The sequence below is a fragment of the Rhinoraja longicauda genome, chromosome 2 (assembly GCF_053455715.1).
Source record: "Rhinoraja longicauda isolate Sanriku21f chromosome 2, sRhiLon1.1, whole genome shotgun sequence".
Classification (NCBI taxonomy): domain Eukaryota; kingdom Metazoa; phylum Chordata; class Chondrichthyes; order Rajiformes; family Arhynchobatidae; genus Rhinoraja; species Rhinoraja longicauda.
Window position 1 is genome coordinate 81,160,922 of NC_135954.1, and position 15,142 is coordinate 81,176,063.

The 15,142-nt window shown below is 40.5% G+C and overlaps 1 protein-coding gene across 3 annotated transcripts in view; it reads left to right on the forward strand.

Annotated features, from left to right (window-relative positions):
* The window catches only part of etv1 (ETS variant transcription factor 1), a 104,933-nt gene that overhangs the window by 4,681 nt on the left and 85,110 nt on the right, over nt 1-15,142 (forward strand). For all 3 annotated transcript variants that reach the window (XM_078421988.1, XM_078421966.1, XM_078421977.1), the window contains one exon: nt 7,221-7,274. In XM_078421988.1, the coding sequence (XP_078278114.1) occupies nt 7,221-7,274 (54 nt within the window). The remainder of the gene's footprint in view (nt 1-7,220; nt 7,275-15,142) is intronic.

The following is a 15,142-nucleotide window of genomic DNA, read 5'->3' on the forward strand; positions in this document are numbered from 1 at the left end:
TCCTGTGGCGATCGTGCAAAACACATGATGTTTGTAAGTCAACTATTAAGATATATTAATAATTATATGTGTTTATGGTAAGGAAGTGCATTTGAGTGAGTCATCAATTCAGGTATAAACATACTAAGTAGAGTCGGTACTGGGTTGTTAATGTACAAGGGGCAGCATATTTTTCCTAATGTAATTTTATGTTCTAGATTTATGCGCAATCTCGGTGAAACTGATATATATATGAATGATGGTTAATAAACTATAATATATAAGGTATCAATGGTAAAGAGCGCAGGAAGGGTGATCCATATCATCAATAATAGTTGGTGTGTAGAGCGCAAGGATCTTTGATTCATAGATGTCCTGTTGCAACAAAACTTCGTCAAACGCTCATCTTCCTTTGGCAACTTTTTGTTTGCTTGTTACGATCGCTATTTTTTTAAATAGCATTGGGCATAACAATCTGCCGTTATCCCTTCAACGCATTTGCAAAATAACTATGCAGCTGGATTATTGCCATTCCCGTCTGCAAACACAGCGCCTTTTGCCGATGCGTTCCAAGCAGTTGGAAGTTGGGAAACACTAATAGGAAGAATGATTGGGGACAGGATGTTCTGGAGGCAGATAGAGAGTAACCAAAATGTGCTCGATTGTCTCAGGATCCAGCAAGCATTTTGAATAAGCAACAGAATGGAATTCATCAAAAAATAAATGTTGTTTTCTTTCCACCTTTGGTAGAAAATTATCCTAGTTGTTTCCGTTCTGTTGTGCACGGATTATTGGCTTGTAATTTAAAGAGACAGCTATGAGCACCTTAGAAAAAAAAAGTATTTATTTTTGATGTATTCGGTACACGTGGAGCAACTTCAGTCTGCCCCGAACAGCCAGTAGGTTTTTTAGAGTCGTGCGTTTTGACATTGTGCGTTGGCATTGTGTGGTTACTGACCGCTAACGGAGCGTAAATGGAGAACTGTTCGCTTACATCAAAGCAATATATCTGCATTGTGTTTGTTTTGTTTTGTAATTCAATACTCCTCTCCGCCTCCATCGTTTGTTGGACGCCGTTTCTACATATTATGCACGTCTTCTTATAGTTTTTCTTTGGCCAGAGGTGTCAATAATCTTGGTGCCATGTCACCAATCCTATTTTCTGGTCAGCTGCCCAAAAATATCTTAATGTCTACTGGCAAGTTTCATTTTATTGATTCATTTTCAAGATATCCTTTTGTATTAGCTTTCTTAATTTAGAAATTGGACTTGCAACTTCTGAAACTAAACGAATCACAGTCAGGATAATGCAATGGCAGTCTTAAGATAAAACACCACCCATGCTAGAAATCTGAATTGAAACAGAAAAGGGTTAAAATACTCAGTGGGTCAGGCAGCATTTGTGGAGAGAGAACCTATGTTAATGGTTCAGTTAACGGTGGGTCTGGGAGTTGAATCTGGCATTGATTTTTATGTGGGACTGATAATCTCATGGAGTAAAAAATGTTTATTGTGCACAAACTGTTGTGAAAGAAATTATGCATCATGGAGAAGGTTCCATCAGGGTGGCTCATTGAGAAAGGAAAATATGATGCTATTGGAATTGGAGCAGTCTCCAGGTACGTTTTGAGACCATTTAAAAAAGAGTAGGACCATGTTCTGAAATTTCCTATTGCTGTAGACATAGACAGACATAGAATATCAAAATATCAAAAGAAAACTTCCACTCTCACATAAATTCACTCAAAAAGTTGTATTTTTCTGTTTTGGGGGCAAGAGACGACAAAAACCACCTGTGGAGTGCAGGTAAAGTTTTAAAAAACTGCTTGACCATGTGTTTAAATGCAGAGCAGTCTACCACTAACGCTCGCTTCTGTGGATTATACTGTTACACAGGTTAACAAAAGCTTTTGAAGGGCAGCACCGCAACATTTTCTTTCCGTATAGATTTGCCTGATGCTGTTCTGTTACCAGGCAGCACTTAAATAACAGTTCTGCTGAATATCAGCTCCTAACAAATAAAAATCAGTGCAAACCCCCAAGCTGTAAGAGGTACTGCTTATACCATTGAACTTCATCGTTTTGGTTTTGAATGTAAAGTGCAGACGCTTTGCAGTGTTTACAGGGGAAGTGCAAGTTTACGTCTGCCATTGTTTCCTGCATCCCCACCCCTAATCCCTAGGTTAAAGGGCGTGACATTGTTTTAGTGATCTGACCACACATTCCATCCAGAGCCTGATCAAGATGGAGTTCAGTATTTTTTTCCACACTGCTATACTGTGACTGTTATAATCAGTTGTCTTATTCATTGTGAACTAGAATGGTTCGTGGAGATTCTTTTAATAATATATTTGACTGTCAATTACTATCTGCTTAAAAAATGCAGAGAAGCCAAACATGGGGGCTACAATTAAACCTGACCTACAAAATAGATAGAAAATAAATTGATCCATTGGGCAGAATGTTTTTTTTTTACAATTCAATTGTATAGGCTGTCATTTGTAGTTCGTTGATTTATTTTGTTCGTTGAATGTTTCTGAAAGCTTTTTTTCGACAACAACAGTTAGTAATAAGGGAGGACTGAGAATACCATTCTTATGGTGGCCATTCAGACATGTGAGACCTGGAATTGCCTTCAAACTGAATGCCAAATGACTTAAATATGTACAGGAGATACTAGAAACCGCAGTTGCTGGAATCTCACGTAGAACACAAAGAGCTGGAGTAACTCAGCGGGTCATGCAATGTCTATGGAGTGCTTGAATAGGCAACGTTTTGGGCATCTTCGGATGTAATGAAGGGTCCAAAGGGTTACTTCAGAACTTTGTGTTCTATACTAAATTTGTACAGTATATCATATTTATTGTTTTAAAATATAAGAGAACTTTGCTAAATTTGACTTTTTTGAGCTTCTTTAATGTATCAATTTCTTTACAAAACAATCCATTTTTTTTTCTGAGAGAAATGGATACAAACTAGATTCCTCATTGTGGTTTCTGCAATCACAGTCGTGTAGCATAAAACAAAGTCCCTTCAGCCCACTAATTCTGTGCTGGCCATCAAATACCTGTCAATACTAATCCTATTTTTCAGAACTCGGCTTGGAGCATTCTATGCCGTCTTTAGCTTAAATGTGCTGGCTAAATAAAAGTGAGCTTGACATTAACTCGATAGCATAAGTTGCGACTCTTTTCTGGTCTTTAGCCCATTTAGGCCGAAGGCTTAAAGAAACATTATGTTTGTGCTTGTTCCAGACTCCTGCTGAAGGAGACCTGTGTGCAGCCAGGTGTTTTGTTGCTGTTGGGTTATGTTGTGCCATGAGTATAATCAGGGGACTGGATGCCCCTGTTTGGTGACAGAAACCAAGGCTTTCAGAGTGACATAATATTTTTACTCCTACATTTTATTGCCTGTGTGAATCTGGCAGCTGCAAAAACCTTGGCTCCCTTATTATGGAGAGAAATTGATGGAGGGATGAAATGCGTGCCTGTATTCACCACAAAGTCCACATTATTTTAGGCTTTTGCGTATCCTCTGCACCGATATAAATCAGAACAATTAAATTATTACTTGCTGCAGTTTTATAGGCACATTAGATGGAACAATAATAACAAATGCACAATAAATTATCATTTATTCTAAGTAAATTAAACACGATAGTGCCAAAACCTAAGTAACCTAAGAGCAATAACAATAGTAAAAACTTCCTGGTCAGTCATATCAGGGGTAATCAAAATTCAATTTAAACCTAAAATTAATTTTAATTTAATTTTAAAATTAATTGTACACATTTTGATTTTGTTGTGGAAATCCCGCTGGAATCGCAAAGGTGAAAAGGTCTTTACATCTTTACTGACTGCTGGCAGTGACGGTTGTAGGAGATCACAAATCCACCAAAATGACCAGGGCCATGCACTTTGGTGGGTTCACTGGTAATCACTAAGCATGTATGGTTTTATCATGTTGTGGTCAATCTTGAGAACTATGCAAAAATTAATATTTTACAAAAGTTTACTTTTAATGGTTGGCAATACAACAATTTAGGACAAAGGTCCACACAGGCAGTAAAATGTAAGAATAAAACATCTTGTGTCACGCTACAGGCTTTGGTTTCTGTGATTAAACAGGGGCTTCCTGTCCCCCATTTGTACTCATTGCACAGCAAAACCCAACAGCAACAAAACTCCCGGTTGGACAGTGTACTCTCTAAACAATGATCATTTTACATCTTCATAAGGCTAGTGGACAAGTCACCCAGCCAGGTCCAGTTTTCAGAGTTGGGGATGCTCATTTATTTAAAGGGTCAAAAAAGTGTGTGCAGGTCACACACAGTTTCCTGATATGACCCAACAACTAACCAGATTCTTCACTTGCAAAGTAATTGTAGAAACTGTTATGACTCTATGTAGAATCATAGTCATAGTCATATTCGAAACAGGCCCTTCTGCTCACCAGGTCCATGTCAACCATTGCATTAGGTGTGCTGTGCATATTATGCTGTGGTTTCCAGGATTTACTGTTTTTATGTCAGATTTCCAGTATCTGCAGTTTGTTTTTATTTTTCATTTATAAAAAATAAATTGTCTGGTTGATCAAAGTTTTATTCTCATTTATAGTCCAAGTATTTTTCTTTTCTGGTCAGTACTTTCTTCTCTAGACCAAAGCTGTAAACTCTTTCCTAGGATATGGATCCAAGTACTGCAGTCATTCTGTGATAAACTAATTGGTAAAGGCTGCTCGTGAGTGCGTTCATATAGGCAATTCAACTGCAGAATTCATCAGTTAAAATTCTATCCAAGTGTATTGCCCACAAGAGTCTTTGGATGATGTTTAAGCGCAGAATTCTGACCAACTTTTAATTCTTCATTCATGGCATTAAGCTAATTATGGATCCAAGCCATTTTACCAATTGATTTCAACTAAGCCTGCAAAAACAATAAATTGATCTTGAAGTTTCTCCTATCTGAATGGTGAAGGTGCACTCACAAGATTGATTATTTACATTTGTAAAGGAGTGCTTAGTTATTTTCATAGGAAAACCGGATTTAAGTAGTAGTTTAAATCTACTCAAAATTTTAAATTTAACTCATCCCTTCCCACCCAAACCCAGGTACCTTCCCCTGCAACTGCAGAATATGCAACTCCTGTCACTATACCTCTTCCCTCAGCTCTGTCCAGGGACCCCGACAGTCCTTTCAGGTTAGGCAGAGGTTCACTTGCACATCCTCCAACCTCATCTACTGTATCCGCTGTTCAAGATGTGGGCTCTTATACATTAGCGAGACCAAACGCAGACTGGGTGATCGTTTCGTGGAACTCCTTCACTCAGCCCGCATGAACCAACCTGATCTCCCGGTTGCTGGACACTTTAATTCTCCTTCCCATTCCTACACAGACCTTTCTGTCCTAGGTCTACTCCATTGTCAGAGTGAGGCTAAACACAAATTGGAGGAACAGCATCTCATATTTTACAGCCCAGTGGTGTGAACATTGATTTCTCTCACTTCAGGTAGCCCTCTCTCTCTATCCTTCCTCCACCCAAGTCACACTAGCTTCTCATTTTCACCCTACATACAGCTTACAATGGCCTGTTTCCTTTATCATCGTAACTTTTTTGCATATCTTTCATTCATTGTTCTTTATCTCTCCACATCATTGTCTATATCTCTCGTTTCCTTTATCCCTAACCAGTCTTAAGAAGGGTCTCTACCTGAAACATCACCCATTCCTTCTCTCCAGGGATGCTGCCTGTTCCACTGAGTTACTCCAGCTTTTTGTGTCTATCTTTAGTACTTTAAATCAACTCCATTAATAAAAAAAAATATTTTAAAAGCACCCAAATTGAATTTTGTGAATGTGTACATGTGTATACTTATGAATGGGTGTGTGTTTGCGTTGAAGTTCTTGACCATCTCCTCTGCAGAACCAGTGTACTTCACGCCACTTCCTGAAGTTGATGATCAGCTCCTTTGTTTTGCTGACTGAGCAAAAGGCTATTGTCTAGACACTAAGCTAATATTCATATTTCAATACAATCTCGATGTTAAAATTCAAAGCCCTTATTTGAATAACAATTTTGGGAATCATTCACTGCTATTATTTTAACTTCATGAACTTGTACACTTGCCCAAATATTTTAAAGTTGCAACTGCCATTCATCAACTTTTTTCTTAATGGAAGTCCAGCAATGAAACAACATTTCTTTAGTTTAGTTTAAAGATACAGCACAGAAACAGACCCTTCAGCCTACCGAGTCCACTCCGACCAGCGATCTCCATAAACTAACACTATCCTACATACTAGGGTCAATTTACAATTTTTACCAAAACCAATTTACCTACAAACCTGTATGTCTGTGGAATGTGCGAGGAAAGCGGAGCACCCAGAGAAAACCTAGGCGGTCACAGGAAGAACGTGCAAATTCCATCCAGACAGCTCCCATAGTCAGGATCGAACCTGGATCTCTGTAAGGCAGCAACCCCACCACCACGCCACCGTGCAAAATTATTCACTGATGATCCCGATTGGAAAACCTTTTTGTGGAAGTCTTTCCTGTTGTAGATTGGTGTATTTCAGAAATGGAATTGTGAAATCGTATCTTGCCAACTATTCACCTCAGTGGGGTAAAGATCATTGAATATGCAAAGAATAGGCTCTATCCAATGTAATGGTGCAGAGTGAAGATTCTGTTATCTTCCAGATTAATATATTATTGGATGCATTTATACACTAATTGGTTTTAGTTTATTTATAGTTTTGGGGTGCTAATTGTTTCGTTTAGTTTAGAGATACAACACAGAAACAGGCCCTTCGGCCCACCGAGTCCCTGCCGACCAGCGATCCCTGCACATTAACACTATCCTACACATACTAGGGACAATTTACACATACTCCAAGCCAATTAATGTACATACCTGTACGTCTTTGGAGTGTGGGAGGAAACCGAAGATCTCGAAGAAAACCCATGCAGGTCACGGGGAGAACGTACAAACTCCATACAGACAGCGCCCCTAGTTGGGATAGAACCCGCATCTCCGGCGTTATAAGCGCTGTAAGGCAGCAACTCTACCGCTGCGCCACGTGCTGCCCTCATTCTTTTGCAACAATTTTTTTCATCATGTTGGAACATGTTGCCTTTAATTACAAAGCCAAAATTGGTTTAAGATTGTTTTATTTAAATCAAATATTCTTAAATTGTTTCACATTCAGTATTTTCACAGATTTTTTTTTTCTCTCAACAGCTCAGGTCCCAGACAATGATGAACAGTTTGTGCCAGATTTCCAGTCTGAAAATTGTAAGTAGAATATGACTGATATTTTTAATGATTCTTTTAAATTTGAACAGTAACCTGCTTTGTGGTCAGGTGCTGGTGTGGGGGTGGTGGGGATGTGGAGGGGGAGGGGGTGCAGTGGAGTCTTCTTTCCCGGTCTGCGTGACATCAGCAAAGCTAGCACTTAGAATCCATGTTATGAATGAGGCTGTTGTGGCTGCAGGCAGCTTTAGGAAATACCAACTGGATCAAGGTGTTAGACACAGAGGGATCTGTCATTCATATGTTCTCTGGACTGAAGACAGATGGGAAACCAATTGCATGCAGCTTCGGCTGCCTGAGCCAACTCTTGTTACAGTAACATGAATTCATTGCATGCTCTGTTGAAAATGTTGGCCATTCACTGCGATACACAGGCATTACTGTTGATTAATACACATAAATACACATATTATCACTTTCAGTGTGCGCTTTCAAACCGGCACCCCAGCAGTCATCAGATTTCAACATTTTCCTGCAATGATTGATGGTTTCCTTCGACGAGCTGACACCATCGTTCAGAAGTCATGATCGAGAACGTGCAAAATGTGCCAGGAATTGAAGGGGCTGAGGGGAAGGTCTCCCAAACACACAGGGTCATTTGAAAGTTACTACTCTAGCGTACATGGGATATTTTACTGGCATGTGTTCATTGCATATTGCCGCACGCACTGTTGGTGCACATCAGGTACCTGGAGGTGAGAGTGGGAACCATAACAAACTGGAAAGTGCAAGCCCATATCCTTTGAGGCCTATTGCCATGGGATAAATGTTAACATCTATTTGTTACTTTGATTAGGTGTGTAAAAGTCTGATTTGCTGTTGTGAATCAGTTGTGCGTCATTTAAAACCATTTGCATTCATGCAATGGTATTGACAAGAAAGATTGTTTAAATATAGATGTTTCTTTTGGCACACTTAGACCAAAGTGAGGGAAGAGTATGCAAATTATGAGTGTAATTCTCTTCTTTGCTCATCAACAGCATTGCTGCATTATTTTATCATGTTTACTCCTTTGTCAAATTCAACTTCAATGGTTTTAAAGCTTTGAGCTTATTGAGCTGTGGCCCAATATTAATGGCCTTCTGTTAACAAGCAAAACCCGACATCGTTGCCTTGGTAGCCAATAGACTGCATCTGAGATGGTGTATTGGCTTTTAGCATTGATAACACAGTAAACCAAATCAGAGTTGCTGTGGGAGCTGGCTGAGTTTTTATGTCCCGGGAGGACTGAGGGACATTATACACATAGAGGCATACAGCATAGAATTGGGCCCTTTGGCTCATCATAACAATGCTGACCGTTTTCCCCATCTACATTGATTTAATTTTGTTTGCATTAGGACCGTATGCTTCTATACCTTTCCTATTTGCGACTGTCAAAATGGTTTATGAATGTAGTAATTGTATCTCATTCCAACACTCCTCTGGCAGCGAGATCCAGATGTTAACCACCCTGTAAAAAAAAAAAAAATCTTAGGATCCCATTTCCCCTTTAACCTCCTCCTTTTCCCTCAAATCCATGTCCTCTTGTTCTTGGGAATACCATGGGAAAAAGATTTTGACTATCTGTGCCTCATAATTTTTTGCCTATCTATGCCTCATAATACTTCTATCAGATCATCCTTCAGCCTCTTTCATTGCAGGGAAAACAAACCCAGCCCATCCGATCCCTCCCCATAACTAAAATCCTTCAATCAAGGCAACATTTGTGGTGAATCTCCTGCGTCGTCTCCAGTGACGGCATTGGTATCCTTTCAATTGTATGGGGACCAGAACTGCACATAATGCTCCAAATGTGGCCTAAGCAGCGTTTTGTTATGTTTGGGGGTGGCATAGTGGCACGGCAGTAGAGTTGCTACCTTACAGCACCAGAGACCCGGTTTCAATCCTGACTTTGAGTACTGTCTATATGGTGTTTGTATGTTCTCCATATATCATATATCATATCATATATATACAGCCGGAAACAGGCCTTTCCGGCCCTCCAAGTCCGTGCCGCCCAGTGATCCCAGTACATTAACACTATCCTACACCCACTAGGGACAATTTTTACATTTACCCTGCCAATTAACCTACATACCTGTACGTCTTTGGAGTGTGGGAGGAAACCGAAGATCTCGGAGAAAACCCACGCAGGTCACGGGGAGGACGTACAAACTCCTTACAGTGCAGCACCCGTAGTCAGGATCGAACCTGAGTCTCCGGCGCTGCATTCGCTGTAAAGCAGCAACTCTACCGCTGCGCTACCGTGCCGCCATGTTTTCCGGTTCAGCATGGGTTTTCTCCATGTGTTCCAGTTTCCTTCCACATTCCAAAGACTTGTGGATTTGGTAGGTTAATTGGCTTCTGTAAATTGTCCCTAGCGTTTAGGAAAAAACTAATGTGCAGGTGGTTGCTGGAAAAAACTAATGTGCAGGTGGATGGGCCGAAGGGTAATTTTCCATGCTGTATCTATAAACTAAACTAAACTAATATAACGCTCCAACTCTTATGTTCTATGTCTCGACCTATGAAGTCAAGCATGCCTTCATCACCACTCACTTTCAGGGCAACAATGGAGTTTGAACCTTAAGTCCCTCTATTTGTCAATATTCCTTCCAGGTAGGGTATACAGTAAATGGTAGAGCACTATTTGGCATTAAATTCCATCTGTCAATGATCTGCACAATTTTCCATCTGATATATCCATATTGCTGTGGCCTTGCAATGCATGACACCACCAATTTCCAGTCATCCGTAAACTTAATAATCATACCTATATTCTCACTTAAGTCGTTAATAATATTAAAAACAGCAAAGATATCAAAGCACCACTAGTCACAGACTTCCAATAGAAAATAAACCCTTCCACCACACCCTCTGCCTCCTGCCACCAAGTTAATTTTGTATCCAGTCAGCAGCTCACATTGGATCCCATGTGCCTTACTTTCTGGACCAGCCTACCTTGCAGTACCTTGTCAACTACTTTATTAAGGTCAATACAGACAACGTCTACAACCCTGCATTTATCATTCTCCTCTGCACCTCCTCAAACATCTCAATCGAATTAGACAGGATTTCCGCTGAAAAAAGCAATACTGATCAACCCCTGTCCTTGCCTTTACAATGAACATAAATCTTGTCCTTTAGCGTTTTCTCCAATAATTTCCCAAGCACTGACGTATGTCTCATTCGTCTGTAGTTACCTGCCTTATCCCTCCATGGTTTACTGACAATGTCTGTTGAACTTGTGAGACATTCAAATGAAGTCCTGTGTTGATCTTCATTAACCAGCTTATTCATGCAGCACTTTTATATAAATGCACCATGAAGGGTTTTTTCCTTGTTGTGATGAAGCGCTCACCAACACAATCATCAAGTAACCTCAGTGAGGTATGTTAGATGAAAAGACAAAAGGCGTGAGATGAGAATAGAAGATGTTCGAATGGTGAAGCCAGAGGAAGGAATATAGGTGGAAAGGGAGAAATGGATACGTCCAGGTGGGGCCCACTGAAGAGAGGGTGAAAAAAGTGGGGGAGGAGGTTGGGGGGTGGGGTGTTGTTGGTTAGTTACCTAAAATTGGAGAATTAACTGTTCATACCGTTAGGTTGTAAGCTACCCACCTGGCAGGATTTGTCCTGCCCCTTCTCTCTTTCAGCTTTCTTCTCCTACCCCCCCCCCCCCCCCCACCACCACAATCAATCGGAAGAAGGGTCCCGACCCAAAACGTCACCTATCCATGTTCTCCAGAGATGCTACCTGACCCGCTGTCACTCCAGCACTTTGTGTCTTTTTTTGTAAACCAGCATCTGCAGTTCCTTGTTTCTCCAAACTACATCTGGTGGTGCTGATTGAGAGCCTGCCACTTGTCCTCATAGGCAGTTTTATTATTAATAAACACTTCACTGGACTACACCCAGCTTCAATGTGGTTGTATTGATGTGACTTCCTTCTACTTACTGCATAGTTGTCTCTCATGGTGCTGTCGCTAATCTTAAATGAACATTTCCCCTAAATGTGTATGCAGAAGATTTGCACATGTATTGTGCTTTGATACCATCTTTGCAATTTCCTTTCAAGCAATGGGCACATAGGCTGCTCTGGTCCATATGCTCTATACCTTAATATTGTCTAATCTGTCCATCCACCCTGTATTATAAATTGGGCAATTTAGCACTGGCAGGAATTGCAAAATCCACCACTGGCATTTTAAGATGTAAAGCTTGTCCTCTCGAACTTGTTGGAACATTTTATTTGCAAGACTGATTCCAGTGTCTATGTGCACACTGGTTTGCGTTGCTGTATAGCAATCTTTTGTTTAAATCCAGCTGACCTTTTGCACCGAACCGTGATTAAGAGAGTTGTAAGTTGAAATAGGGATGGCTAATTCAAGAATGAACGTGCAAATTTCAACATGAACTACCATGTCTACTGATATCTTTGTAATTGTTCATACAAATGCAGGACTAACCTGATCCTGTCATCGTTTTGTTTTAAAGAGCGTCTGCTTTTTCTCACAACAGCCTTTCCTTCAGTATTGAGATGTGGATTTGTTATGCAGTAACAGATGTCGAGAAACTAGTTTGGCAAACTGCTCTGACAGTAAACCTGTTAACAGTTCAGTACTGTTGTAGCTTTTTAAAGAATGCTGTGGTTGTTTAAGGAAGGGATCCAGTTTACTCGTACCATTTGTTAAGTCTCTGAGCTTAGTTCTCAATTCCCCCACCTCACCCCACTTTTACTTGTGTGACCACAGGCAGTGAATGACAGAGGTCTGTTCCTCTGTTTAAATATGGGGAGTCATCAAGTCATCTGACTGAGATTTTGCTACACACCTCATACAGCAGGTCCCTGAAAACTGATCAAGAAAGGTAATTTCAATGGATGGTTATCTTTCTGAGTCTATTTGCAGTATCCCATTTCAACTTGGATGAGTTCAGTTAAATCACCCAGGTCTGTCAGTTTGTTTCACAAAAGTACATGAGGTGTGAGATTACATCCATTGGGAAATACATCAGAAATACATATAATTAGTGAATACTTCCTGGAGGCATAAGAGACTGCAGATGCTAGAATCCTGAGCAAATCACAAACTGTTGGGGAAACCCAGTAGGTCAGGCAGCATCTGTGGAGGGAAATGGGCAGACAACGTTTTGGATCGGGACCCTTCAGACTAAAGGAAGATCCCGATCCGAAGCATCACCTATCCATTTCCCTCCACAGATGCTGCCTGACCTACTGAGTTTCCCCAGCAATTTAAAAATCTTTACTGGATTCTGACTTACAAATAAGGAATTGTGCTAAAATGAATTTGCAGTTATTTTTTTTGTGTGTCAAGAATGTTTTCAATGTTGCATTTATTATAGATACAATATGAAAAATGCTTCATAAAATGTAGATAAGGGGCCTGATAGCATCTTATTCTTGGTATTAACCATTTTCATTTATTCCCTTTAAATATTGCTCGGCACTTTCACTTGTCATTTGATATCAAAACATGACTGTGAAAACATGAGGCAATAGTGGAGAGGGCCAACCCCATTGTTTCTCCAGATGGTCACCAGTCTGCTCGAAGGGGCTGTGGTTCCCGTGGTGTGACTGGTAGCTCCTATTGAAATATCTTAATTCTCTTTTGTTTACATAGCTTAGTACACAGTACATACACAGTACTGCACAGGAACAGGCCCTTCAGCCCAAAATGTCTGTGCCGAACATGATGCTTGGAGAGGCTGTTCTGCATCTCCAGTGAAGAACGTATTGTCAAAGAGACAACTTTGTTTAAAAGATAACATGGTCATATTACATTTTTAGCACCTTTTTGTTCGTAAACAGTACAGCATAGAAACAGGCCCTTTGATACTCTTCGTTAGCTATTAGGAAATCAATAGAGCTTCATGTAAGAAGGTAGTTACAGGGTGGTGAAAGATATGAGGAGTGGTGACGCAATTTGATATTGAGAGCAAAATGCATTATACAGGGGATAGTTATGATCTTGATGTTTCTGCATTTAGGAGTGACAGAAAAAAGTCAACTCATTAAAAGGGCTTCAACAAACACACTGCTGGGGGGACTCAGGGTCATACAGCATCTGTGGAGGCAGAGGGATAGATGATGTTTACGTTCGGGAGGCTGCATCAGGATCTGTCCCAATGGAGGGTCACGACCCAAAACGTTACTATCCCCCTGTTTCCACAGGTGCTACCAGAATTCTTAGGGGTGGGATGAGTGTCATGGGTCATGGGGAGAAGGCAGGAGAATGTGGTTTGGAGGGAAAGAGAGATCAGCCATGATTGAATGGCGGAGGAGACTTGATTGGCCGAATGGCCTAATTCTACTCCTTTCACTTGTGACCTTATGCTGTTTAACCTGCTGAGTTCTTCCAGCGGTTTGTTTTATTTTCTCTCCAGATTACAGCATTCGCAGCCTCTCCATTTCAAAAGGCAGTTGAGATAGGGTAATTTGCTGGGCTGTGGGAATAAGCGGGGGAGTGGATCTGCTGGGTTTTCTTTAATAGATGCTGTGCACTTGATGGACTGAATGGTTTCTTTTTTTGCTAGAACAGTTCTTTGTTTCTAAGAAGATTAATTACATGGAGTTGCCTTACCATTTCCCAGAACACCCAAGTACCAAAATGGTCTTAATTTCTGCTTTACACAGATTTATTTTTAGGAAAAGGAATTTCTTGGTATCTGCACAATTTTATATTTATAAAACAGAACTTGGAGAGCAGACATGATCCGTGAGCTAGATATGAATTCCAAGTTTTCATGTAAGACAATTGCACTTATTGTTGAAGGATGACTTCTAGCCTTACATACATATTCTGATGCAGATATAAGGCCATTATACCCATCGGATCCAGAGAATCACCCAACAGAGCATTCTCTTCAGCCTCATTTGCCCTTGTTGTTTTCCCACGGATCTGCAATTTATTCTGTCTCAGATGACCAATATATTCCCTTTGAATTTTTTAAAATATTGATCAACACTAAGGGTTAATTTAATTTGATCATTTCATCAAAAGCCCCCCCCCCCCCCTTAATACATTTGTGGAATGTGGGAGGAACTCCGAGCACCCAGAGAAAAGCACACAGCCACTGAGAGAACGTGCAAACTCCACACAGAGAGCACCGAAGATCAGGATTCAACCTAGGTGTCTTGCGCTTTGAGCCGAAACGTGTCCATTATTTTGAAGATTCAGTAGAACTGTGCATGTCACGAGAAAAGGAAGAAGATAGTCATAAAATAGGAAGTTTTTCCTGAGTAGTAAAGCTTTTAACTCCATTTCAGTCGGCTGGTCCGTGATCATTTGTTTCTAAAAGGAGCAAAGCTGTAGAAAAACAATCCAATTCCAGGCATTAATCGGGGGGGAAAAAGCATATAATTTAATAACTCATGAAAGGCTTACTGCATGGCAAAATTAAGCCTATTTGATAAAGTAACAGTAATCAGCGCAGTCTTTCCGATTAACTTTGTCAGGGTGAGTTCCCCTGTCTCCCGTGTGACTGTTGCTGCCGTGTTCACACCGAGTTTGGATTTGGAACTAATGAAGAATTAAAATATCAGAAATATCTTTAGAATCTAAACAGACAACCTGGAATGGTGCCCAGTTTCCTTTTGGACTCTCAATGTTAACACAGCAGTTTCAGTTGTTAAGACCTGTCTTTGGCTATGCCATGAACCGGTTACATGAAACTGAACCACCCCAGGAACCTCAACTGAAGCCAGTCCATTAAGCTCTGATAAATCCCCAATATAATAGAGATGGAGACAGTTGCTGGAGCTTCACACAGTCGCTAATCATCCCGTTTACAACCTGCCTTCTCTGCGTGCCTTGTAAATATAATTGATTAACCCTCCTACATAATCCT